General features: G+C 46.6%; 1 protein-coding gene across 2 annotated transcripts in view; it reads right to left on the bottom strand.

The window, feature by feature from the left end:
- LOC116947350 (neuronal PAS domain-containing protein 3-like) overlaps nucleotides 1-26,297 on the bottom strand; it is a 217,061-nt gene that overhangs the window by 71,707 nt on the left and 119,057 nt on the right. For both annotated transcript variants that reach the window (XM_032962983.2, XM_032962984.2), the window contains exons 3-4: nucleotides 9,287-9,366; nucleotides 3,099-3,188 (exon numbers count right to left, since the gene is read on the bottom strand). In XM_032962983.2, the coding sequence (XP_032818874.1) occupies nucleotides 3,099-3,188; nucleotides 9,287-9,366 (170 nt within the window). The remainder of the gene's footprint in view (nucleotides 1-3,098; nucleotides 3,189-9,286; nucleotides 9,367-26,297) is intronic.

The following is a 26,297-nucleotide window of genomic DNA, read 5'->3' on the forward strand; positions in this document are numbered from 1 at the left end:
GATTTGATACCCACACTGAACCCAGCGTGGTGAAGTATTGTTAAACAGCTCCTGTTACCGAAGTAGCGAGGGGATTGCTTTCATCCAGCAGTGGATATATACAGTTAAATTATGACTTTTATTTAACCAGACTATCTGCTGGATCTCCACTCTGTTTCAAAGAACAAATTTGACCTCAGGTCTTCGCTCATTTACCAGCTTCACATTCCCTATTGCCGTACAAAAACTGGAGGAAGGGCCTTTGCTATTAATTCCCCCTAGAGTCTGGAATGCTATTGCCAATAAACTGCAACTTGAATCACTATCAATGAGATCTTCTCTCAAAACTGCTCTAGAGGAGTTGTACACCCCTAGCTGCCACTGCTATTCATTGGCGTAAAATAAAATAAAATGTTTCGCTCCGGATGACGCTGCAAAATATTACCTGTATTTTGATTTAGCGTGCTGATCTTAAAGGTGCATTGAAAAATTTGATACTCCGACTGATGCTTTTGTTGTTGTGGAGTAACTCATGCAGCCAGCTATGGCTCTATGGTTTGGTGTTACATGTTATTTATGTAGTTTATTGTAAAAATTCGGTCAGTCCCTGTGATCACTGTTACGTTGCAATTATGGCTTTAGTGTTTGGTGATTTGGAAAAGTTTTTTGGTTTGGACATGTTTGTTTTGTTGTAGTACAGAGTTAGACTGATGGCCTTAATCTAAGTTTTCTTTTGGTTGTTGTTGTTTGACTAGCATCCCACTGGGATTTTTTGCACACAGCGTTGGTATACGGTGCTTTTTTCAGGAATATTTAGCTGTTTTTTTTCATGGATTTTCTGTTTGCACAGTCACACAAAGTCACTTTAAGATGTTTTTCTTGTTCGTGTTTTTTTGTTTGTTGTGGTTGCACCCGATTCAAGAGCCGAATGGCTCACAGGGCTATACCAAAATAAATAAACTGAAACTGAAGCTCTTGCTGCATTGGGACATGTGGGGATAATGCTCGAAGCTCTACTCAGATAGGTTCAATCCAGAATCAGAAAATTTATTTAGACTGGAGAAATCCGATGAGCTATGAAGCTCTTTTTTCACAGATGTCCAGTTGGGAACGTTACAACAACAACAAACAGTTACAACAACACGACAGGAGTGCAAAGTACAATAAAGTTAAACAAATCACCCAAACGCAAAAAAATACAACGCTAAACCATCCACTACCTACCAGGCCAAGCCCACTGAGGCATTAACCTCTTTTTCAGAAGTGATCTGGCCACAAATGAGAGCTCAATAAAGTGGCCCATCATTTGTACACTTACAGCACCAAAATAATATAAATAACCTCAATGCATGTTTCCATATGTGGAGGGAAAAACCGGAGGACCCGGAGAAAAAATCCACGCGACTAGGGGGAGAACATGCAAACTACAAATATACAGCAGGCGTCAAGGTCGTGATCGAAACCCCGACCTCTTGCATACCAGAGGAGGAAGAAAACATCACAGCACACGTTGCTGCACTGCTACCTCCTGGTACCTCGTATCTTACAACACCTGGCAAGCGCTTGTACCTCTCGATCCATGCACTATCCGAGCTCGACCCTCCTAAGCTTCAAAGATCCAGTGGAGATCAGGGACGTTTAGGGTGACACGGTGGGCTGTGATTGCTCATTGACAAACTGCAGCCAACACATTTTACACCATTGGGTAAACACAGGCTGTGTTAGATGGAGCCGCTTATTAACTATGATCAGAAATAGGATTTGGAGTTCAATGTAATGTCCTTAAAACCACAGCGTTCCTGACGAATGCGCACCATCATCATCATCATTGTCATCTTCTAGAAATAATTTAAGGCTAGTAATTAACACATTTTATTTCCACCAATTTCCATTCATCCCCTCTCCTTTGTAATAAATAACATTGTTTGTGCAAATAAAACAACGCAATACGGCACTAAAACCTAAACAAAAAGAAAATAGACTAATTTATCACAGCGGAGCACGCACGCACGCAGAGTAATTAAAATAAGATTTCATTGGAAACTCTAAATGCATGAAGGTTACTGCAAGGGCCCTTTGTTGAAGTGATTTACTCGGGCAGCACCAGGCTCAATAGCGACGGCGTTGGGTAACAGCGCGTCGGTATGAATCAAACTCTCCAGACGTGCCTTCGCCATCTGAAACATTTCGAAACCAGAGCAAGCTGCGGCTTGATGTTTATTCATGGAGTGATGTACGCTCATTCCTTGACAGACAACAGCCCTTTGACACCGAGGGAAGCTGATTTATATCTTTTTATTTGCTCGGCTGAGGCTGTGATTTTACTCGCAGTGTGTCTGATAGACAATAATCTTTGATTTCATTCCGGTAAGCATGGTGAATTTAAGGCCACGCGGTTGCCGTGTGTGCTGTATTATTAATGTTAACACAAGGGTGTACAGCGGAGACGCACAGGCACAGTTGGATGTGCACGTTGATATAAAAACCTTGCCGCCTGAGTTCAATTGCCGGCCACGGCTCTCACCAGTGGCGAGAGATATCTGAACCGGTCCTCAAACCCCGGGCTTCGCCAACCCACACTCACCAGTAAATTATGGTCAAACAACCCCCATGACCAATGTGTCCTGTCGGGGAGTAATGGATCTGCAAAGGGCTGTACATTGCTATTTTTGAATCTTATGGGTTAAAGGGTAAAGGTGCAACCATGAAGTGTGTTGCTCAAAGCCACTGCGTGCAGAAGGGCCTCCGCTAGAGGGAGCTCGACAGAGCTCACTGTAGAATGTATGTTGGCCTACTCTTCCACGTTGGCCAGAAATCTTGGATGAGGTGGGATTTGCCCACACTTTACACTTGACCCCACCACTCGTGACCTTCCGATAGGCAGTGGTGCACCCATTAATAATACTGCTGGGTGAACAAAGGCTGTGGGAAGGAGGGGGTTGGTTGAAGAGGGGGATTAGAAAAATCTTGGCGATTGTTTAAACTCCCATGTTGGGGTATCAAACCGACGACCTCTGGGTTTGTAAGTCCAGCACGACAACATCCGTTAATTCTTATATTGCGCGGCCAGAGGCACGTACATACACTGCAAGTGAAATAACGTCAACGTTTACTCTTACCTGCGAAAGGCCCAGGTATATAGAGACGGTTTCTGAGATGTACAGGAATCTTCCTTCTTGGTTGAGAACCAACACAAATCCGTCAAGTGCCTAAAACAAAACGGGGCAACGATCAAATGGACTGAAATCAGAACAGTGACATCAGTTCAACACGTCGTAAGTAGGGCTTTCGCGACCAACATTATCCATGAAAGGTTTTTGCTGGGTTAGAGCGCGTGGATTTAAATGCGTCATTAAACCCGCCACCACCCGACATAGCCAATTCGTAAAAGTTTGTCACTTTAACAAAGCATGCCATCTTGTGACTAATTCAGCACACCAGTGTATGGGAAAGTAAACCGACAACATGTACAATCTGTCGTTAACGAATTTGGCACGTTTTTTTACGTGACAAACCTTACTAATTGGCTGTGTCGGGTGGTGGCGGGTTTAACGACATATTTATATTTACGCGATCTGACCCAACAAAACAACCCCTCTGTAATGGATAGCAGTGCAATGTCAAACATTCTGACTGTCACGTCTCGACCAATGAACCGCCCACACCCACGGTGTAACTTGTCATCGATGCACTCTTGATCCCCTGCACATTTGCTTTCTATTCGCTGCACTCTCGAGTGCCGTGAAGCGCGCTCCCAAGGTTTAAAAGCAGCGTACGCTTTAATTTTATCCAGGAACCGTTCGTGTGCGCGGTGGTGTCACCCGTCGTGGCATGGGAATGTTGACACGTGTCCGACCTATTCACATATCGGCCCATACCACAGTCCGCAGCCAGTCGGATACATGACGTTTTTCTGCATCTGAAAGTTTACGTTGACTTTTACAAGTCAGGGTTCACGTTAGATTTCTAATTCAGGTTGAGATGAAATGAGTGCTCCATTGAGGATTAAATGTTGTCCTATGTCATTTCGATGACTACTTGTGGTAGGGAGTAAGCTGTAGGCAGCAGTGGGCAATATAGCACAATCCATTGTTGTGCTGTACTCTGCTGTAACATCGAATGCACCCAACCGGACGGGGTCATAGTTCATCCAGCAGTGGATTGACAAAGCGTACTATTGCGTGTACATGTGGGTTCGTCAAATGAGTGGGCAAACCCATATTTCCAGCAAGTAATTGGGTAGGCCTGGCAGGGTGGGATAATTGCCCATTCGCCTACCTGCTGTGCTGCAGGACACAGGGACACACCATTACATTTGTACCATTTCCATTTAGACGTGAGGGCAAGGGTGGCGGGTAGACAAACACAAAGAAAGCCTTCATGTGAGCTTCAAGAAAGGCATGGAGGTGGTGGAGAGGGGGGTGGGGGGAGGCACCAGCAACACAGAGAAGCCGAGAAGCTAAATGTAGGTTGGGGACGGCAGGCTGTTGTACCCCTACAGGCACCCCATGAATATGTCGGCTACGATGTGCATTAGCATCAATTGAAGTAACAAGGTCGTGAGGATAAGAGCTGAGAGCTTAAATTTATTGCGCCGCTGTAAGATGCACCGTGCTGATGGAGATGACTTGTATTAGCTCCTGTCTGTTTGCACCGGCCATTACAGTAAATAACCACGCCGATGTTTTATCTGCCTATTTTCAAGTTGCCACTTTCCAGTTGTAGAGCGAGTTGCCATTTATTGGTAGGCTCGGACGAAAAAAAAGAAACGCGCGTCATACTAAACACGTCATGCAATGTGGGTCCTCGTTAAGCTTATTAATTAAGAATTGTGGAGCGGCTGCACCACTGTGCTACAATTTTCAGTGGCAGCTAACATCGATGGTGAGTGATATGCGAGCCGATTCTGGACCCCACTCCACTTTACAAAACCCGCACTGGCCAGCGTGGTTTGGTCACAACGACCCCCACGAGACAATACGGCTCCGGGAGACTTTGTTCTTCCAGCAGTGCATCGAGAAAGGGCTGTGACGTGTTAAAATGTAGAGTGGTGACGAAGATGTCCAAGGGCACGTCCATCGAGGAGACAGAGCGACGAGATCAGATCATGCGCAGGTGCTCGGTTGGATCGTTGAATCGCGCGGTCGCAGGTGACGGCAACGGCTTGGGAGGATTCCTTCATCAAGCAGTGTATTGACCAAGGCTGACGATCAGAGTGACGACGCGTGATTTTACTCAACGAGGAAGATGCATGAAGTGCATGCGTGCCTTCACAGCGAAATAAGAACTTATCACAATTTTCGTAACCGGCTTCGACGGGGAGATGTCTGGCCGGGCACCGCGGGAGATTAGCGGCATAAACCAAGTGGCTTAGAGTTGTGGCTGGCGTTCATCGAGCGGGAGATGAAACGGGCGAGGAGCACGGCGGCGCTGTGGCGGTTTAGCGGCATCCTGTCCGGAATCGCTCGCTCGCCGCCGGAGCTGCGCCGATGTGCGGGTAAAGCGACCGTTTTTGGGTTTTCCACATCGAGGTTTATTTGCCACGACGCAGGGAAGGGAACAGAAAGCAACGTCATGCCCCGTGGCGGATGAGTGCGCCATAATTTAATCTCCCAGATGGCCAAGGAATATAAAACGGTAGGTAATGAAGCCAATTTATTTGCATTGTCCAACGCAAATTGCCCCCTACCAAGCGCAAAGCACACAAGCCAAGAAAAATTAATTTCCAAAGGTGGCTCGCAACGAACAACAGTTTATGTAGTGCAAAAGAAAATCAGGGCCGTTATATATCAAGGGTAAAATTGAGTCCTCTGTGAGAGTGGCGCATCTAAACCACGCTGCCAGATTCCACACGTGGAATTTGGCAGAAGGTGGAAAGTGCTGGCGAGGTGTTGGTGGCATCAAAGGCTTCGGCCACGGTGACATCTTGATCTTGAAAACTGAGCTGCCCATCAGACACGGAACAGGTCTTCGGAGCACATATGCCTTGCCCGCGCACAAAGCATTGAGCACTTTATGATTGCCTTCAAATTGAAAGGGAGGTACAAAAATGGTGATGCAATTATGGCATTATAATTGCATCGGCTTATGACAAAGGGCGCAAATAACACGCACTTTTGACTTTCACGGTGTCGGACTATTGACACGCTTGCTTTGTCTCCGTGAATGCACCGCTGGTACGGCTCGTCGTGACTTCAACCTGCCGCCGAGCGCTTAATCACAAGTGTTCCCGCGCCGCGAACGACACGCGCTCGCGCCGAAGATTGGAAGGTGACTTGAGGTTGAAAAAGATTCCAGAGACAGACTAATCCCGGCGTGAAAAGGGTGTCCCGCGGAGCCTAATGGATGCAGCCCCGCGGATGCCCCCCACACACACGCACGAGGTAAACACGTTGCCCCATGGCGCTCCGCTCTCTTCCTTTCTACCGCGGCGGTTGCAGGGCGGCGCCTCGGTGCAGCGCCGGACCGAGGCATGGCATGCGCACCGCGAGCAGCCGGCAGCAATTAGGCGGGGACTTGCGTATCGCTGGAAAAATGTGCAGCATTCAGTTCGGATTCATCATAAAGACAATAGTAATGGTGAGTCGCGAAAAATGCATCAGCCAGCTTCACCACAAAAGCTTGAAATAAGCTCGCGATGCTCAAAGGAAATGGAGTGGCTTTTAATGAGGCGCACGCAAACCCGAGATTCATAATTTGCTGAATGTCACCGCTTCCTTATGACTAGTATATGCCATCAGAGATAATGATGTTACATTGAAATGCTGTTTGGGAACAATATTGATATTCCTCACTTCGATAGAAAAACACAGTGTTTTTTTTTTCCACCGTCTTTATCTCATCGACTGTGCGTGTCCATTTTCTTTTCTTCTCCTTAACTCCGAATGGCAAGCAAATAGCGGAACAATGCCACGACTTAAAGAAAAAAATACTCTCAAATAGATAATCATCAAATTACAATTAAAACATTTTTTTTATGAAAAACCTAAATACATAATATGTTTCAAGCGGCGTGATGTATATCGGCAACACAAAGCTATCGCGCGGTGCAGTGAAGTGTTTAGGCGAGGAAATTGCTGCGTGGGTGCAGAAAACGCTGAGATATTGAGCGAATGATATTTGGGGGTGGGGGGGGGTGACAGAGGGAGGAAGGGAGGGAGGGGGGCGATGGCGATGGCAGCAAGGGGCACGATAATCTCAGCAGCCAAGCATGAGGATGGATACTTAATCTGGGCCACCAGCCTCTGCTAAGGATCACACCTCAAGTACAAAGCGTTTGTATTTCATTTTTTTTGGTTATATTTTCGTTCAGGCTCAATGCACGTACGCACGGATGAGTGCCACGCTGCACCTGGGATACCGCCGCCGCTGCTGTTGCTTGTAGGGATTTGGGTAGGCGCACTCTACACGTGTTGGCAAAGGGAAGGCCCGTTCATTTTTATTTATTTATTTCGGAATCCCTGTTATCTGCAGCTTCCGCAGGTTGTGGTATTTTTCGCCATGCCTTGAGTGAAAATTCCGCATTGACCAGCGGCAAGTCTTTTTTTGCGTGGAATCGCCTGAATTCAGAGCCACGTTTGTTGTTGCAAAAGAATTAAAGATTTATTGTCTGTGTTGTGCACACTTTTATTTATGTTATAGGGGTGACCGTCTGGTCAGATGAATACCAATATTTTAAATTAATTAAGCTTTAAAAAAAATTAAGCCAAAGTGGCTTAAAATATTTCCATATATTAAAAAAATAACCTCAATAATTAAACACTTTCATAATTATTGTCTTACTGTATGGCTAAATACATTTAGACATTTATTATAATTCACTGCACATCACAACAACTATATCTTCCGATTCTTACAAAGTTTTCCAGTAATAGCGCTAATCTTTTGCCGTATACTGGATTATATTCTCCACGTGAGCACACTTTCGTGAGAGTGAATTTAAACATGCAATCGGGGCTGTTTTGTTAATTAATTCCCCACTGCAAACGGAATTCTGAGATGTCTTCTTTGCTCACAAAACTGCACGGTAACTTTGGGCCAGGCCTCAACTGGCTCGCAGAACGGAGCCGCTTGGAAAAGGATGGCAGCTCACAGATACTGCCCTGCTAACCTTGCGGGAGATTTGACCACAAAGGGAGAAATGAAAAGCCATTTCGAAACAATTGCAGGTGAAAATAGTGACATAAACAAAGCCGACGTGTGGGCAGGGCATTAAAAAGCAAAAGAGACAACACAGTGATAGAATGTTCACCAGGCGACTTACAAAACAAACAAATAAACTGAAAAAGACGCAACGCTCCCGTGGCCAGCGATTTCACATCTAAGACAAACAAATATGGATGCAATAAAGACCGCATGTGCCAGAGCATTTAGAGATTTTCAATTTCTTTCTGTGCCTGACTCTGATGTGCTTCAGTTGACCGAGTCGATTTGATTTCATCTTACCAGGCACACGTGTCACGTTTTCTTTTTCTTCATTCTATCAAGTTATATTCGTTGCTAAACAGCTCTTGAAGCAGTCGGAGAGAACAGCATCTCAAATGTGCATCGTCGGAAGGTACGTGCATGAAATGTTGCTCTGGAGTGTCATGGGATGCGCGTGAAGATAAAGCAAGGGAGGAGACGGGGGGAGGGGGGGGTGATGCATTTTTTTCTCATTGAGAACAGAGGCTTTGTGACTTCCTTGGGCATGGCAACGGGCTGCATTGTTACAATTAAAAAGACTGATGACAGGAGGTGACCGGGTAACTCAGGGGTCAGGGAGCACTTGAGCTGGCATCATCGAGACCCTTGGGTTAGAATGTGGGCAGTCACCCGTGGGTAAACTGGGTGCTTGAGTGCAGCCAGATGATATTCTCAGCCCGTCGCCAAAGTTGGCACGAAGAAATAAACCCCACTACGTGTTATTTTTGATAGGCCGATTCAATCCTCAAACCAGGATTTGAACCCCGTGAGCTCCGGCCGGTTGCAAGCATCCTCATCCCACCACTGAGCTTGGTTAAGGTGTGCTTACACAAGGCGTGCTAATATCCATCTTACCTTGCATATCTCAATTGTGTGTCGGCACCAAAGCGTTGATGACACAATGAAGCTGTGTTCGTCGCTCGCCTTAATGCTCACAACAGCGACTGTTTAATATGGCCAGCGGTGTCAGCCGGGTCAGGGGTCACTCAGATCGAGCGACGTGATCGATTAGAAAACCACATCGCGACAATTTCCCCGGCGCTGCAGCCGCACAAACGCGTCGCCATTCCCGGTTCGCGCAAACCCTGGAGGAAAAATGTGACGCAGGTGTTTTGGGACTTGCCTGTAGTATCTGACTTCCCAGATGCTTCTCAAAGGCTTCTATCGCTGATGGGATGGCTCTTTGAGGCCTCTGGCCAATTGCTGTGGACAAATCAATGGAGATAAGAGTCAACACAGAACATGCCGAGCGCCGTGCTGGAATACTGATGACAGCATTTTTGGCACGTGCAGCAGCGGTAGTTTCACAAGCAAATTCAAGCGAAGCTCTCGCCACGAATTCTGCAATCGTTCCCCATCTCGGTTTAACGGCGGAAATACAACCTGGCTTAAAATTCACGCAAAAAAAGAGATGTCGCATCGCAGGGCTTATCGGAGGGAAATAAAAGCTACCTTGAGGAATCTTGCCAAAATATATATATGATACATGAGTACGCTGAAATGGTTAATACAGAATAGCTGCAGAGGTAGCCAATTCAAATGAGTCAAGTGTCTTGTTGGATCGGAGGCGTGGGGAAAAAAAACGCGAACACAAGGCAGTGCAACGTCGCATGTCCGGCCGTCACGAATCGCGACCTGACCGGGCCCACACACAGTGCGGTGTTTGCGCACAGCGTCACTTTCTGTAAATGGACGAAAATGTGACGTTCTGTGTTCTTCGTGGCGCGTGCATTCCCTTGTTCCGAAAGCCCAGCGGAGCATTTTCCCTCGTTTTTTTGTACGACCAGTAACATATTTGAGCGTAGTGGTGCAACCGTAATTTTTTAACATGGGTTCACATTCCTGAATACGTTTCAACATATCCGTCTGACCCTTAGTCCTCTGCGGGTAGAATTTGCGAGGTTGTACTGTGCTTCACAACGTACACCAGTGTAAATAAGAAGATGTAATCCACTAATGAACAATAGCTATGGCTCTCACCAACAACACTCCGGGTTTGGGATAACACATTCATGCATGCGAATATTTCACAAGGCAACAACTCAGTGTGAATGACGAGGCTTAATAACGTTGACTAATTTAGATCGGCTCGTCCAAGTGTTGTGTTCATGACCACCAATTTCGCAAACGAAATAACAAATCTTCCCATCTCTCGCACGCACGCACACACACACATGCGTGCACGCGCACTGAAATCATAACTACATTTTCGAAAAGGTGTGCAAACTTTCCCAACGATATCACCACCATTCATTGACATCCGCGCAAACAGCTCCATCATGGGGCACCGTAACAATGTACATGCACGCATTGAAAATTAAACAGAAGCCAAGAAAATAAAACGTTGCGTTGCTTAATAAACGAGTGCACGGTTAAAAATAAACACGTGGACCAAACCTCACCCAACCCCCAAACAACAACAACAACAACCAAGCCCATCGCCACATCAGCGAACACGGCGCTAAATGTGTGTTTAGATGGGCACGTGTTCGCGGGGGGGAAACGAGGCCAAGTCCATCCACGAATGAATGCGCACGTGGAACAGCCTAAAAGCTGTACAACATCAGCGCTTAAGCTGACCCCTGAGTTACCCCTCCCCCCTCCATCGAAACTCACCACCCAGCCTTCCATCGGTGTCCCTATAACAGAGTGGGCCCCCCCCCCCCCAAAACCACTGCTCCATCACTACAACACCCAAGCGCTCATGCCTTCCACAACCCCCACCATCCCCCGCCCCCTACACCACGAGCATTTCGTTATCTCCAAACACCTCCATCACCTCCAGCAACCTCCACCTCCTCCCTCCAACACGCGAGCACCGCACCAGCTGCCGAGCGAATGCAATGCGTGCTTCAATATCTACCGCCTTACCCTGCACGGTCTCACCCTCAACCTCCTGCTGCGAAATACATTCATAAAAAAGCGAGGATGGAGGGGGGGGGGCAGTAATAATCGTAATACATAAATAAGTAAATAAATATCCACCCCCCCACCCCCCGTCGCCTCCTCCGCCATCAGAGCCGCCTGCTTGATGCACCCCCAACGGCTGGAGGAAATGTGACCGTCTGGGTTCTGACTTCCATCCGTCATTCATGATAGATCCCGTCTGTCGAGGGAGCCCTGCTGATGCTGTCCGTTATCGTGAAACACACACACACACACAAAGGAGTGAACCTGTACGCGAAGGGAACACGCGTAGGTTTTGTTTATAGCCAATGACCAATCCAAGGGCATTGTTTGATGCCGATTTTTTTTGTTATTGAAATTTCCGCTGGATGATGTATCACTGAAGAGAGCGAACTGTACCACTTTCTCCATCACTAATAATATAATCACTTAAACACACCGCGTCGCTCACTCTTGGTTGTTTTTGTTCATTTGTTATCGATTAAATTACACAATTTAAAATTTGCTTTCGTATGTTGCTTTAGAAACACGGTCTCTGACACATTTTTTTTTTACAATAATATAAATATTGCACTGAGAAGCACAGATATATGCTTGTTTAGAATTATACTGGGAGGCAGAACGAGGAATACTTACATTTGAGAAGATTACAGGATCAAGAGATTATTCTATTGCTTAAAAAGATCAAGCAGGCTCGGGGAGGATGGTTCCCATGAAGAGATGATGGCCGATAGTCAACAACAATAGCGGAGTGGCGGCCAAGGAATGGAACGCTGGCAAGAGAACATCTACCGAGGAGATGGAGCGATGAAATCAGCTTGTGCGCAGGTGCTACGTTGATTATCGCATCCAAGGATTGTGAGAGATTTGGTGGCTTAAGGAGGCCTTACACCCAGCAGTGAATTAACCACGGCTGATGATGACACTTGTTTTTGAGTTTCATATTTCCCCGTACGCCTCGTTATTTCACGGAGTACATCCGTAAAATAACTTGCGTTCGGTGCAGTTCTGCGTGTTCTTACATCTTCATCGGTGTTGAAATGATAAATGTGCGCCCATATGTTTAACCAAAATGACACTGGACTTCATATATTTTTTTAAAATAAAACTCGGATATTTCTACATTGAAATTGATGTATACCACCTGAATGCAATAAGAATAGAGTGAAGGATATGGCTTTCTTGAGAAATAACTTTTCATTTATTTACTTAAAGTACTTTGCGTGAAGCCAGGCTAACGTGAGAGATCTCCTTCACGATAAACTCTGATAGCAGAATATTAACATTGCATTTCAGAATGTTACACATCACTTCCCAGCCGTACATTTACACCAGATCTTACGCAATGTCTAAATACTCTCTGAAAACGATAGCAATATAACGCTCCAATATAACGCTCCACCAATAAAAGTAGCAAGCGCACTGGGTTTATATCATAGTAAAAATACATGTGTATTATTCTGTGTATTATTTTACTGTCCTCTTTTGGATGATTTATTGTGTCTCATCCCCTGAATGATGATACAAGTGCCGCATCATATGCATATATTTTTTTAAAATCCATTTTGATATGACGATGGTGACGTTTTGATTAATTTGCTAACAATTTTCTCAAAAGGCACAGCTTGAAAAAAAACAGATAGTGAATTTCTCTCAAAGCAAAATCGCGATAGGAAAACGAAAAATGTGTATTTGCGATACGAAGGACACAGTCACAATGGCAGGTGTGCAAATGACACAAGGAATGAAATACAAATAATTCGAGATCAAATGGTATTGTTGTGATGACGACATCACATCACGGCAGACACGTTGATACAACTTAATTCGTATTTTGCTTCAAAAATAAAATATACAGTACAGTATTCCCTCATTATTCACGAACTTGTTATCCGAGATTTTGGCTATCCACGATTGGCATCTGGAACTCTACACGACTGCATCGAGAGAGAGAGAGAGAAAGAAAGCGATGAGATAGAGTGATGAGAGAGAATGTCATGCGAGAAAGTGATGAGATAAAGTTGGCAGATCATTTGCATGTATATAATAACTCTTTGTGAATTTTTAAGGTAATTGATAAAAAAATATATAGGTTTCCATAGGCCAATATCATTACCCGCGAAATGTGCGATTCACGAGCATCTCTGGAACGTATCCCTTGTCGCGAATCACAAGGAAACCCTGTACTCAACAAGCGGAGGGTCGTCTCCATGCGGAGATGGAGCGATGAAATTAGGCTCAGGTGCTGTGTGGTGTGTTAAACCGCGGGGGCCCTGAGAGAATGGCTGATTTTGATGATGATGATTTCAAAATATTTGGCACCTGAAAGACCGTCTTATTGCGATCGTACTCCGCGCGAGCTGTAAGCTGTAAAGTACAGTACATGCCTAACAACTGGCAAATGACCTCATCAAGTTGATAAGGACAGTACTCTATCAAAATAAAGGTATGCACCTGATGGCAATATTCACTGCGGCAATGCTCCATTAAGCATTATGACCCTGCGGGACTTTGATATTGATAGAGTGCTCTCTTAACAGGAATGACACCGCACCAGTCAATCATTTTTAACATCACAACCTTAGAAAGCGCACAGGGAATACTTTTGTACAGACATCGTTTTGACGATAACAAACCGCTCTCCGTGAGCTGTGATCGCACACGCCTGCTTACGCGTAAACGCGCCTTCATTTGCGTTCGTTTTGCACGGTGGAAATCGCCGAGACAAGCAATCGGTTCCGACGTTCACCGAAATGCAACGGGCACATATGCACAAAATGGACGCGTGCAAAAAAAAGCCCGGGCTTGGGTTATCTGTTTCGAATACTTAGCCGTGCGTATGAGGAGAGAAACAATTACCTGGAAACGAAATTAAGAATTAATTAAATTATAAGCCATTCAAAACATCTTTCCCCCTCACACACCTGGACACGCCATTTCAGAGTGAATTTGGCGCGCCGAGCCATCGTGACACAATCATGCAGCTAATAAATATGAATATGCTTGGAAGCGTTGCCCCTTTTTCTGACAGCTTTGGCCCGTGAGAGGGGACATTGCAGAATGTAATCCTCTGGTAACGAAGGGAAATCTGTCCTCAGAAGGATTACTCTAAAACCTAAGGGAAAGTGACAAATGGTCCCCGGGTCAGCTTACGGAAAGGCACAGTTAATTACCTGGCTAGGAGCCAAGCCTTGTTACCACGGGGGGTATCCATAGTCTCTCTTAACGAAGAGGGAGAGAGGGAGAAAAGAAAAAGGCTTTCGCTTATTAACCACACAAAGCTGCGCAAATAGACTTAAAATAAGTTAAACGATGACACATCAACAGCTGCCGAAGAGCTCCCTATGTTGCCACACTGTTGTCGTGGCCGTACCTTGCTCTCCATGGATTGGGGAATTAAAAAAAAATTGGATTTGCAAATTGTCGGAGTGAATGTGAGGCCCATCAATCAATGGGTCGCTCGTTTGCAAAATTAAAAAGTGATTTATTACCGGCTTTTAGTTCTCAACAATGGCAGAGAGCATTGTATAGTGCTCAATAATGAAATTTAAAAAACACCTTAAAAATGTACAAACTACTATTTAAAACACTATGATGGCGTTTAAATATTCTCGTGGAACATGAAACAGTATATTTTTTTCACTGTAGCTGCATGTCGCTATCGCATGGTACGGACGTTGTCTATAATTTAAAGTGCCACCTAAGCATGGTAGTTTTTTTCAAGAGTGCTTCAAGTAAAATAAAATAATCACCAGCAGCAAGTGTTCTCTCTGCAACATTATATAAATAATATTTTTTTATTTTTTTATTTTACTCTTCCCAATCTTGCTTGCTGAGAATGGCAAGCTGGCCCAACAATACGATCTATCATAATCCAAAAGCCAGCACGATGGAGATTGCTTGTGAAAGCCCAAATCTTGTAAGGCGCTAAACGGATCGAGCCACAGCTGAAAAGCAATTTTCCATCTGGGTGAACAAGCTCTGACGCCTTTTTTCTGTTTTGGAAGCTCCAAAATTTGGTTTGAGTTGAGAGAGTTGGGCGAACGGGGTGAGTTTAAGAAAGAATGGGGAAAGGGGGAGTGTTCAGCCATTTATTCTTTTATTTTCCAGTATGGAGGTTTCCACAACTCCCACAGACCATAAAAACCCCCCGTGTCAGCCAAAATATTTAACCCCTTTCAGAAACCGGTGATCGGCCAAAATTTGTGACGTCAGCCGAATTAGTGCAGCTCCACAAAGTTTCGCTTGTGTTTTTTCCCCCCTACCTTTTATGGCCGTTGCAAATTCTAAGAAAGTATTTTTTCGTGTCCCAGGAGCACGTTAATATGCGTTATTAGATTTAGCTCGATAACAGGTTACAGACTCGCAGACACAACCACGAAGAGCGGCGGATGACTCAAATCCCCACGCGTACCCCCCTCCCCCCTCCACATTCAAAATCGATACGGCAGCAAAATTAGGAGCACTATTCACCAGACGTGGCCAGCAGGGTCCACGGAACAGCCTGCTGCACACGATCTTGTCCTCGTCTGTCTCGAATCTCTGCCCACCACCCCCCCGCCCCCATGTGAGGAGCATTGCTCCACCGTAGTTATGGCCTTGCCAGCTGATTTATTTAACAGCGCTCGTCCAAAGAGAAGCCACACCGCTGGGGCTGCGATTCGGGATATCTGTCCGCTTTGGCTCATAACGGAGCTTTACGACCAGGCCCTTGGGCTCAGCACGGAGATAGTTGTACCAGGCGCCGCTGTCGCGACAAAATAAAAATAATTACAATAATATTAAAGAGGTGTGTTTGCTATCTACTCCATAATGCATCGTCCCTGGGGAAGGTGGAATCTTAGCAATCATTGCACCCGATACTAGCAGCTGCTCGTTGCAAGGAGAGAATAAAATAATAAACCTTGTCTGAGGTGCCCATTACGTTGTGAGTGTGTGTTGCTGTTTTAGAGTCTGCCCTTTCTTCCGCCAAATGCGGTGCAAACTCGATGCTGCGAACGCAAGCCTGCGGAGGAGATGAATTTGAACGGAACGATTTTTGTTTCTATCTCCTTTTCTGGTGGCTTCGCGTCAAAAGTGATAAAATGCAGATATGCTTTAAATTACGTGTTAATTTGCCTGCTAACAATGACAGTAAATGTGGCGTTTGGCATTAAGGGGAAGGGGCGTGATACAACCTTGGGTTTCGCATCCCACAGGGCCACATGTGAGAAAAATAAATGGCGCACTTAGCAAAGTATGAAGGATGTCAGGTTAAACCAATTTTGTTTATTTCAGCAAAAGAGAGAGATAAATTAATGGCAAAATGGGATGCCACTTTCACAGAGAATCAGACATATTTGCTAATATAAATACATTTCACTGAACTGGCCCTAACCCAGGATATAGATAAAGGCTTTTGTAGCATTACATTTTTTTGCAAGACCGCAATTGTTTTTTTACTGCACGGTCCAAACTCTTGCAATGACCTAAGCTTTATGGTTAACTAGGTGCTGTATTGACCAAGCATGAATCAATATCAGTTAAAATGCACGCTATCTTGTTTTGGAGCCATGTGAGTGGAGAACCGAAATTCAATATCAATGAATTTAAGTCTTAAAACAGTCCCTTGGGAAGACCTTCCCCTTTGCGTTTTATTTATTTAATGTACAGTCATATATGCGCTGTTTAAAGCGCACATAAATAAACACAAACCTTTCAATTGCTTTTTTTATCTATTAAAAAAAATAATAACTTCTATTGATTCATTCATTATATCAACATATAAGCTACCTACGAATCGGGGTGCGCTGGTCCGGTCTCGCACAATCTGGAGGTCGCCGCTTCCATCTCTTGGCACGGCAGCCGCAACGATGGGCAAGTTTCTTAGATCTCATTAACACGTGTCCACTCGACAGTGGTCACGTGTCCACTCGACAGTGGCCACGTGTCCACTCGACAGTGGTCACGTGCCCACTCGACAGTGGCCACGTGCCCACTCGACAGTGGCCACGTGCCCACTCGACAGTGGTCAGGTGTCCACTCGACAGTGGTCACGTGCCCACTCGACAGTGGCCACGTGCCCACTCGACAGTGGCCACGTGCCCACTCGACAGTGGCCACGTGCCCACTCGACAGTGGCCACGTGCCCACTCGACAGTGGCCACGTGTCCACTCGACAGTGGCCACGCGTCCACTCGACAGTGGTCACGCGTCCACTCGACAGTGGTCACGCGCCCACTCGACAGTGGCCACGTGCCCACTCGACAGTGGCCACGTGCCCACTCGACAGTGGCCACGCGTCCACTCGACAGTGGTCAGGCGTCCACTCGACAGTGGTCACGTGTCCACTCGACAGTGGTCACGCGTCCACTCGACAGTGGTCACGCGTCCACTCGACAGTGGTCACGCGTCCACTCGACAGTGGCCACGTGTCCACTCGACAGTGGCCACGTGTCCACTCGACAGTGGCCACGTGCCCACTCGACAGTGGCCACGTGTCCACTCGACTTTACGAACATCCGCACTTACGGACGAGCTTCCATGAGATGATGATAGATCACGACGTTTCTATCGCAACACAAGCAATCATCATCAGGTGGGACAACACAGCAAGAAAAAAAATATGCTGAAGTAGACGCCTACTTCAGCAGTTTATTCTTGCTGTGGTTGTCCCACCTGAGGGGCCGTCCTTAAATGACGTCACGCGATTTTGGACGATTTTTGACCCCCCCCCATGGTCACACGGCGTCACCAAATGTCAGACCCCCCTCAAATATGACGTCACAAACCTCTGTCCCCCACCCAAAAAAAAATAAAACATGCATAAAATCGCTTTAAACTATTGTCATTGTAGTGCGTAATTAATGTGCCACTGCACTCTGATGTTGTAGGAGAAAACATTTATTAAAAAGTCAATTTAATTAAGTAGAACGTGTTGTCTATATTTATTTAAAGTTGCGAATTTTGATGTGACGTCACATTTCTCAAACCCCTCCCCCCTCGTCACACATCGTCACAAATGTCTGACCCCCCCCCCCCCCCAGCTGCGTGACGTCCCCTGACGACGATTGCTTGTGCTGCGATCGAAACCTCGTGATCTATTATTTTATTTTTCTACCCACGTGACTTTACCGAAAGAACCAAAGAGTATGGATTCCTGCAGTCACGAAAGCTGCAAATCAAGATTGAGATGATGATGTTTAACCATCTGACTCGCGAACGTCAACTCGCACTTGCGAACCGAACTGGGGAGCTATTTGGTTCGTCAAATGTACAAAGTTGATTCTTGTTTATGAGTTTAACAAATGGTTCCCTTTTTTTTGTTGTTGAACCGTAACGCATTTTATAACACTGACCGTATGTGCATTTAAATAAAGTGCATTACTGTGTTCCAACTTACGAACCGTTCGACTTACAAACGGGCCCAGAAACTCGTCACGTTCGTAAGTCGGTGACTGTCCTACAAACGGATAGGCCAGGTGATCGGTATGTCGCGCGTGGTAGGGTAAAATGTGGGCACGCCAACGTCTTCCCGGACATCAGTAGGGCAAAAAAACCCCTTGAGGGCGCTCTCCAGAGACAATTTCACAAGAAAGAAATCGATTGCCTGCACTTTGATCCCTCGGAGGAAAAGATACGTGGCCATACTTCGCCACGCCCGCTGAATAATGCCGTTCGGTGAAGAAACTCAAGATAGTGAACAGCGTCAGACAGGAGGTCAGCTGCGTAGATGGGGCGACGGAATCGACGCGCAAACAAAGGGCCAGGCGGGACGGTATGCCGCAGGACTGTGAGAGACGGAGGAGGCTTGGGGGGGGGGGGGCTTCGTCTAGCAGTGGAATGATCATGGTGTCTGCTGCTGATGGTGATGATGGTGATGATAATAATCCAGTCGCCATGTGTTTTCTGTGTTTACGACGCCATTCTGCTCACACATACTGTACCCTGCATTTGATCAAAATGGTCTGGCATGACACTGCGAGGGCCTGCATGATGCATCAACAGCCACACAAGCCGCAGAATAAATTAATCTGCCTTGTTCAAGGACTGGGCACGTAGCTTGAATCCACCGGTGTTTATATTTTTTAAAACGTGCAGCAGAAATTGTTAGGCCAGTTGCTTTGTTACAGTCATCATCGTCCATGATCAATCCACTGCTGGATGAAGGGCCTCCCTAACCTGTCACCATCGCCATCTCTCATGGTTCCGCGAGGTAACAATCCACCTGGCACCTGAACACGAGCTGATTTCATCGCTGCGTCTCTTTGGTGGACGTCCTCTCAGACGCGCGCCATTCCTTGGCTGCCACTCGTCGGCGAATAAACTCGATGCTCATGCCTAAGTGGACGATACAGGTCCCAGCGAAAAGAAACAAGAGCATTGACAGACAAGCACGAGCAAATATGTCCCTGTGTTTGTGTGTAGCCATGCATGTGTATGTCTCTACATATGAGCTCCTCTGGCAGGCAAGGCTGCGTTGAGTCATGTAGCATGCATGCCCAGCCACCGCATACCCAAGCAGCTTCTGTTTGGCCGCATAAAGGGGGCTAAACGGGCGCGGCACGGGCTGGAGAAGAGATGAGCTGATGTGGTATAGGAGGATGTGGAGCTGAGTAAACTTGCCGAAGACCGGTACCAGCGGTGTCAAGATCGGCCTCTGTGGAGGAGGCTCGTGAAGGGCGCTGCTACTGGGCGGCTGGAGGCAGTCGCCCTCCAACAACAATTGAGGGTAGAGGAGCGACGCTCACATCAATGAGCGGAGTGCCGGGCGGAAAAAAATTCAGAAAGTTGGCATAGTATGGGGTACAGTTGGTGCATCTACCCGTCATCTCAGTCAGCCGACCCATGGCACCTAGGTCTGTCTGTCCCAAGTCCTCCTGTCAGCGAGCCTTCGATACTTCACGTGGCCTCAAAGTGCACCTGGCCTGGCACAGGCCCCATGGTGACATCACCATCACTTCGTGGCGAATAGCGGTTGTGTTGGTATTGGAATGGAGACAAAGTCAATTTTGTTTGCGAGCATCTTTAAAGACTGGCATGGGGGTCTTGGGGGAGGTGTGGCCAGAACCACGCTCCATACAAAAACAAATATCCCTCAAGTAGTCTTTAACAGACTGTTGGGGCAAGTGATGTTAGCGAGCAACTGTGAAAGCCACACATCACATGAGGGGGTGGGTGAGCAACACCACGCCCGGCCACCTTCGTATCCCCAGCACTGATGTTTACACACCGCACCAGGCACTCTTTTGAGGATGAGTCGACCTAGTGGGGGCCCTGGACCAGTTTAAATATTCGCCACTGTTTTGGCCATGAGCGGGATTGGACAAGGGTCGCCTGAGTCACGTAGAAGGGAAACAATAAAATAATAAAAATATAAAACAATACAATTCTCACGACGTTTCGACTGCAACACAAGCAATCATCATCAGGTGTGAAAACCACAACATTATTTTTGTTGTTGTTGTGGTTTTCACACCTGATGATGATTGCTTGTGTTGCAGTCGAAACGTCGTGAGAATTTTTATTGTTTTGTATTTTTATTATTTTGTTGTTTCCCTTCTACGTGACTTTACCGAAAGAACCAAGAATATGAATCCCCGCAGTCACGAAAGCTTTAAATCAAAATTTAGGGTCGCCTGGTTTATACGGCAGCGCGCTAAACACTGTGCCGTCACTGCCCACGTGAACCCATCTCTCATGCCCAGTTGTGCATTAGTGATTTTGAGAACTCGGTTATTAGCCTGCCTAGAGTTTACAAAAAAAAAACTAACGCCCTAAAAGGCAATTGTTTAGTTTTGTTCCGCGTATGGTTTTATTTAAAGTCGTGCCCGTGATGGCACGAACAGTCGTGTGCTAAACGAGAGCTGGCCTTGAAAAGCCTTTGGCTTCTTCATGTCATCGTGGGCTCTCCTTCTCTCTCTCTCTGTCTTACAGATGGGTTGACGAATTTGTAGTCGTTGTTCTGCATATAACATCGGCTATACAGAAGAAGAAGAAGAGATATGGGAAGAGGAAGAAGTTGGGATACAACGTACGCGCCAGTTTACCCAGACTGGAGCCTCGACATGGTAGGGAATGTGTGGGTAACAGGGCAGTGATCGGCAGGGCCCCTGAATTAACTCGCCACTCTATATATAGCTGAATTTTGAGCTGCTGTGTCGTCGGCAATGCATATTTACCCTCCTGAAAGATGTATTCTCTTGCACATTCAATCTGCTTTGTGAGTCACTAACTCAGCACATCTGTCAATAGCTCTGCCCCAAAGAGGAAACGATGCATAATGAGGTGGCGCTCGGGGCAATGGCCCTTCTCTTCCAAAACAGAGAGAATACGAAGAGGACAGAATGTCAGAAACGTTGCCTATTTTGTACTTCTGTACTCTATGTTTTTATCGGCGAAAAAGCAATGTATAATAGTTTAGGTTCCAGACAATGGACCTCCTTCATAGCAGAGAGATATGAAGAGGAGTTACTGGCCAAAACACGGCCTCTTATTTGTTTTCGTCTTCACTGCAGTACCATTGACATATGCGTGGAGTTGTCTTGAGTATCACAGTATGTTGCTTACTCTCTAACAGCGTCGCTAACGCACTGTCAGACACTCCGTGTAAATATCGGTGTACAGCGAACACTGGCTGTCCAATGCACGGAAGGCCTTTTCAAATATCCCACTGCCAACACTTATGCACAGAGAAGGCACTCCCATAATTGTGGTACATCATTACAGCAGAAACGCACACCCTGGCAGGGGACAGCCCTGGACTAAGACGCCACAGGACATCCCCCAGTCAATTAGCCCTTTTCTGCAGACTTCATGCAGATTGATTGATCTCCTCAACCGAGACAATAACCTATTCACAACGTCTCTGTCGCTTTGTTACCCAGAGTCCCTCGGAGCGAAGTGCTCCGCACGCCTCTTTACGTTTGCTTGGAGCGCGATGAACCTGGCGGCCTGAGTTGGATTCCCAGCCACGGCTAACATCAGCGGCGGGCGATAGACATACCAGTCTTTGACAACGCCTGCCTTCGCGAACCTGTGCTACTGACCAGCGTGGTGAGGTATGGTCAAACACAGCCTATGAGTTAAATACATGGGGAGGTTGTCATCCAGCATTGGGACTGATCAAGGGCTATATCCATGATAAAAGATGATTAATATACTTTTTTTTAATTAAATGTCTATAATCAATGACAGGTGTGAGCTTTTGCAGTGAGGATTGGTGGAGGGGGAGGGGGGCGGTGGGGGGCTCAGTTTGTTAACACACGAGTGCTGGACATACAATGACGCGCTGATTCATTGACTTGCATAGATTCCTACCGTACGGATACATGCATGGAATCATACGTGTGAAAATCAGTCATTTACCATAACATGTATATGCATGATATTGCTGTAATCTAAGCGAGTGATTTATGTGATTGATTAATTATGAAACTGCAGGTTTGTCGCGCTCAGTCAATGTTATTGCATTTCGTTTGCATTTGTTGTACGACGCATCGTCCAATTTGTTGTGCTTATTACCTTTCGGGGGGGGGGGGGGGGGGGGGAGTGGTGGCACGGCGGTTAGCACACCGTGCTATGAACCTGGAGACTTGGGTTTGATTCCCAGCCACGGCTAACATCAGTGGGGAGAAGTATCCGCACGAGTCACGGGCCACCCCTCTTACCAACCAGCATGGACAAGTGTGAAGTATGTTCAAAGAACCCCCCCCCTCCCCCCATGGTTGACGCAGCATTGACAAAGGGAATATAGTCTACGACTACGTTTTTTTCTGTGAAAAAAAAATATATTTTTTAAAAATAACAGAATAGGCCCAAAAAACCTGCACAAACGAGACGCGAACAAGTCAAAACAAGCCAAACGAGATGATTAAAACGGGGAAAAATTGTTGATTTTTGTAATCACATCACCGCCAAGAATGATGGCAATTCATCGCATCGCCAAAGGGGTGCGAGGGGAGGAGGCGGAGTAAGGAAACGCCGATTGCCGCGGGAGCTGTGCGTGCTTGCGTGTTTAAGCGTGGAAACTGAACTATGTTTTTTTTATTTTACCAGGTAAGGCCCACTGATCAATGTAGCTCTTCTTCAAAAGCGACCTGGCAATCACAAATGACAGCTCAACGAAGTGGCTCATCACGTGGACATTTGTAGCAGCCAAATACTCGAAACGCACGTCTTTCTTAATATGGAGGGAAAGACCGGAGGACACCGGAGAAAAATCGACGTGACCACGGGGAGAGATAGACGTGGAAATTCCAAATATACAGCAGGCGTCAGGGTCGGGATCGAACCCACGTCCTCCTGCATACCCGGCGAGGTAGTTAACATCTCGTTTGCCACCTCGCCTGAGTGGGGAACGGTGGCTGCCCTAGGAACCTGGCAACCTGACTTCGATCCCCCACTCATGTCCAACACCAGTGTGCATACATCGCCACGAGGGAGACAAAGGCGGCCGGGCGTAGTGCTGACCACCCAACCCCCTCGTGTGCTGTGCCGGCCTTCATAGGTGCTTTGCTGACAGCATTTGTCTCAACATTCTGTTAGAGGATCCCTTGCCTTTGCGCATGTCGCGCGCGCGTGTGGGTGTATGTGTTGGTGTGTGTGTATGTGTTGGTTTGTGTGTGTGTGTTGGTGTATGTGTGTGAGCGCTTGGGGGGAGGGGGGGGGGTTGTGGTGAACCGTGATGGGTGTGAAAGTGTGAGACGTGTGCTCCCTCACTCGCTCGCGTGTCACAGTGAGTGTGTGTGTTGGTGTGTGTGTTGGTGTATGTGTGTGTGTTGGTTGGTGTGTGTGTATGTGTTGGTGTGTGTGTTGGTGTGTGTGTGTTGGTGTGTGTGTGTGTTGGTGTGTGTGTGTATTGGGGGAGCGATAGTGTAGCGGTTAGCGCGCTGCACTATGAACCTGGCGACCCGGGTTCGATTCCCGCTCACGGCCAACACCAGTGACGATTATCTGAACCGGTCCCGGGCCTCCCCTAGGTCGACTCAGCCTCAAATGAGTACCTAGTGCGGTGTGTAGACATTGCCACTAGGGAGACAAAGGCGGTCGGGCGTGGTGCTGGCCACCCACCCCCTCGTGTACCGTTCCGGCCTTCATAGGTGCTCGCTAACAGCACTTGCCCCTACAGTCTGTTAAGGCTATACGGGGGATCTTTGTCTTTGTATCTTTGTGTATTGGTGTGTGTGTGTTGATTGTGGGGAGCGGTAGTGTAGTGGTTAGCACGCTGCGCTATGAACCCGGCGACCTGAGTTCGATTCCCGATCACGGCCAACACCAGTGACGATTATCTAAACCGGTCCTGCGCCTCCCCTAGGTCTACTCAACCTCAAATGAGTACCTGGTGCAATGTGTAAACGTCGCCATTGAGGAGACAAAGGCGGTCGGGCGTGGTGTTGGCCACCCACCCCCTCGTGTACCATTCCGGCCTTCATTGGTGCTCGCTAACAGCACTTGCCCCAACAGTCTGTTAAGACTAAACGGGGGGTCTTTGTCTTTGTGTGTGTTGGTGCGCCAGTCAAACCCAGGGCTCAAGCCTCGTGTTCCCATAAAGGGGCTTCAGTCATCGTGAATAGGAGCCCATCCCTTAGCAGGGAGCTTCGATCAGCTGCGACAATAACGAAAAACCTATCAACGCTTACATCAAATAATACTGTGGCCTTAAAATAATTAATATATATTAATAATAAAAGTTTTTGGGTTAGATCGCGTTATTTATAAATGTGTCGTAACCCTCCACCACCCGACACGGCCAATCAGCAAAAAAGTGTCACGTTGACAAAAGACAAATAATTCACTACTTTAGCCCACCGGTGTGTTGAAGAGTGAATCCACAACATTTACAGTTTGAGTACGATGTTTCGCTGGTAAATACATCCAGCATCATCGGGCAATTCGCATCATCGGGCTTCGCCCGATGATGCTGGATGTATTTACCAGCGAAACGTCGTACTCAAACTGTAAATGTTGTGGATTCACTCTTCAACACACCGGTGGTCTAAAGTAGTGAATTATTTGTCTTTTGTCAACGTGACACTTTTTTTGCTGATTGGCCATGTCGGGTGGTGGAGGGTTACGACACATTTATAAATAACGCGATCTAACCCAAAAACCTTTATTATGAATAATATTGGTCGCGAAAGCCTACGTGTTAGACTGAATTAATATATAACAGGCGAAGTTTGGGCAATGAGCCTTCTTTCAAGCACACAGAGAGGCCAGAGAGGTAGCCCGACTGTCACAGGTAAGCTATCGTCTCGGGAGGGAGCACGGTAGCCTAAATTATGAGTTTCCATCCTGGCCACGGCTGACATTCTAAACTAATTAAACTTTTTATTTTATTTTTCCAGGTAAGGTCCACTGAGCTACAGTATATAGCTCTTTTTTTCAGAAGCGACCTAGCCACAAATGATAGCTCAACGAAGTGGCTCATCATGTGGAAAGTTATAGCGGCCAGAAACTTCTCAAAGCGTGGCTCTAAATGTGGAGGGAAAACCCCGAGGACACGGAGAAAAATCCACGTGACCACGGGGAAGAAGATGCCAACTCCAAGTATACCGCAGGCATCCGGTTGAGGATCGAACTCACGACCTCCTGCATACCAGGCGAGGAAGTTAACATCTCGCCAACGTGACATTAGTGGCGAGTGATGCCTGAACTGCCTCCCTTTCCACCACATCCACAAGGTGTTGGCATTTCAGCGACTCGGAAATGGGGTTGGTGGATCACTCCGATATGGAGGGTGGAGCCATCACAGGTATGTGACAACTGCTTGCTGTTATGAATTGCTAAATGTGGTCTGTGGTAGTGCTGTGGTTGTTGCACTGCTCTTTGAAGCAAGTTTGATTCCTGACCATGGCTTGCATCGTGGTGAAGTATAGCCAAACAAACCCTGCGAGTTAAAATTGTGGGGAGGTCTTCATCTAGCAGTGGATTGACAGAGGGCTGTAAATGATTGGATAATGACTGTTTATTATGAACCGTAGTCTTGAGTGCATCTCTTCTGGAGGTTTGAGCAACACAGTTCCACGCCTCTTCATTTTCACGGATTGAGTTCTTCTTCAGGCAAGTTGGTAAGTTCCATTCATTATCAAATGTAATCTTCGTCCACCTTTAATACGTTCCCTACGATGTATATATACCATGCAAATATACTATGTATATACAGTGAGGGAAAAAAGTATTTGATCCCCTGCTGATTTTGTACGTGTGCCCACTGACAAAGAAATGATCAGTCTATAATTTTAATG

This window comes from Petromyzon marinus, chromosome 29 (assembly GCF_048934315.1).
Source record: "Petromyzon marinus isolate PM22_M1 ecotype Great Lakes invasive population chromosome 29, UKy_Petmar_22M1.pri1.0, whole genome shotgun sequence".
Lineage (NCBI taxonomy): Eukaryota > Metazoa > Chordata > Hyperoartia > Petromyzontiformes > Petromyzontidae > Petromyzon > Petromyzon marinus.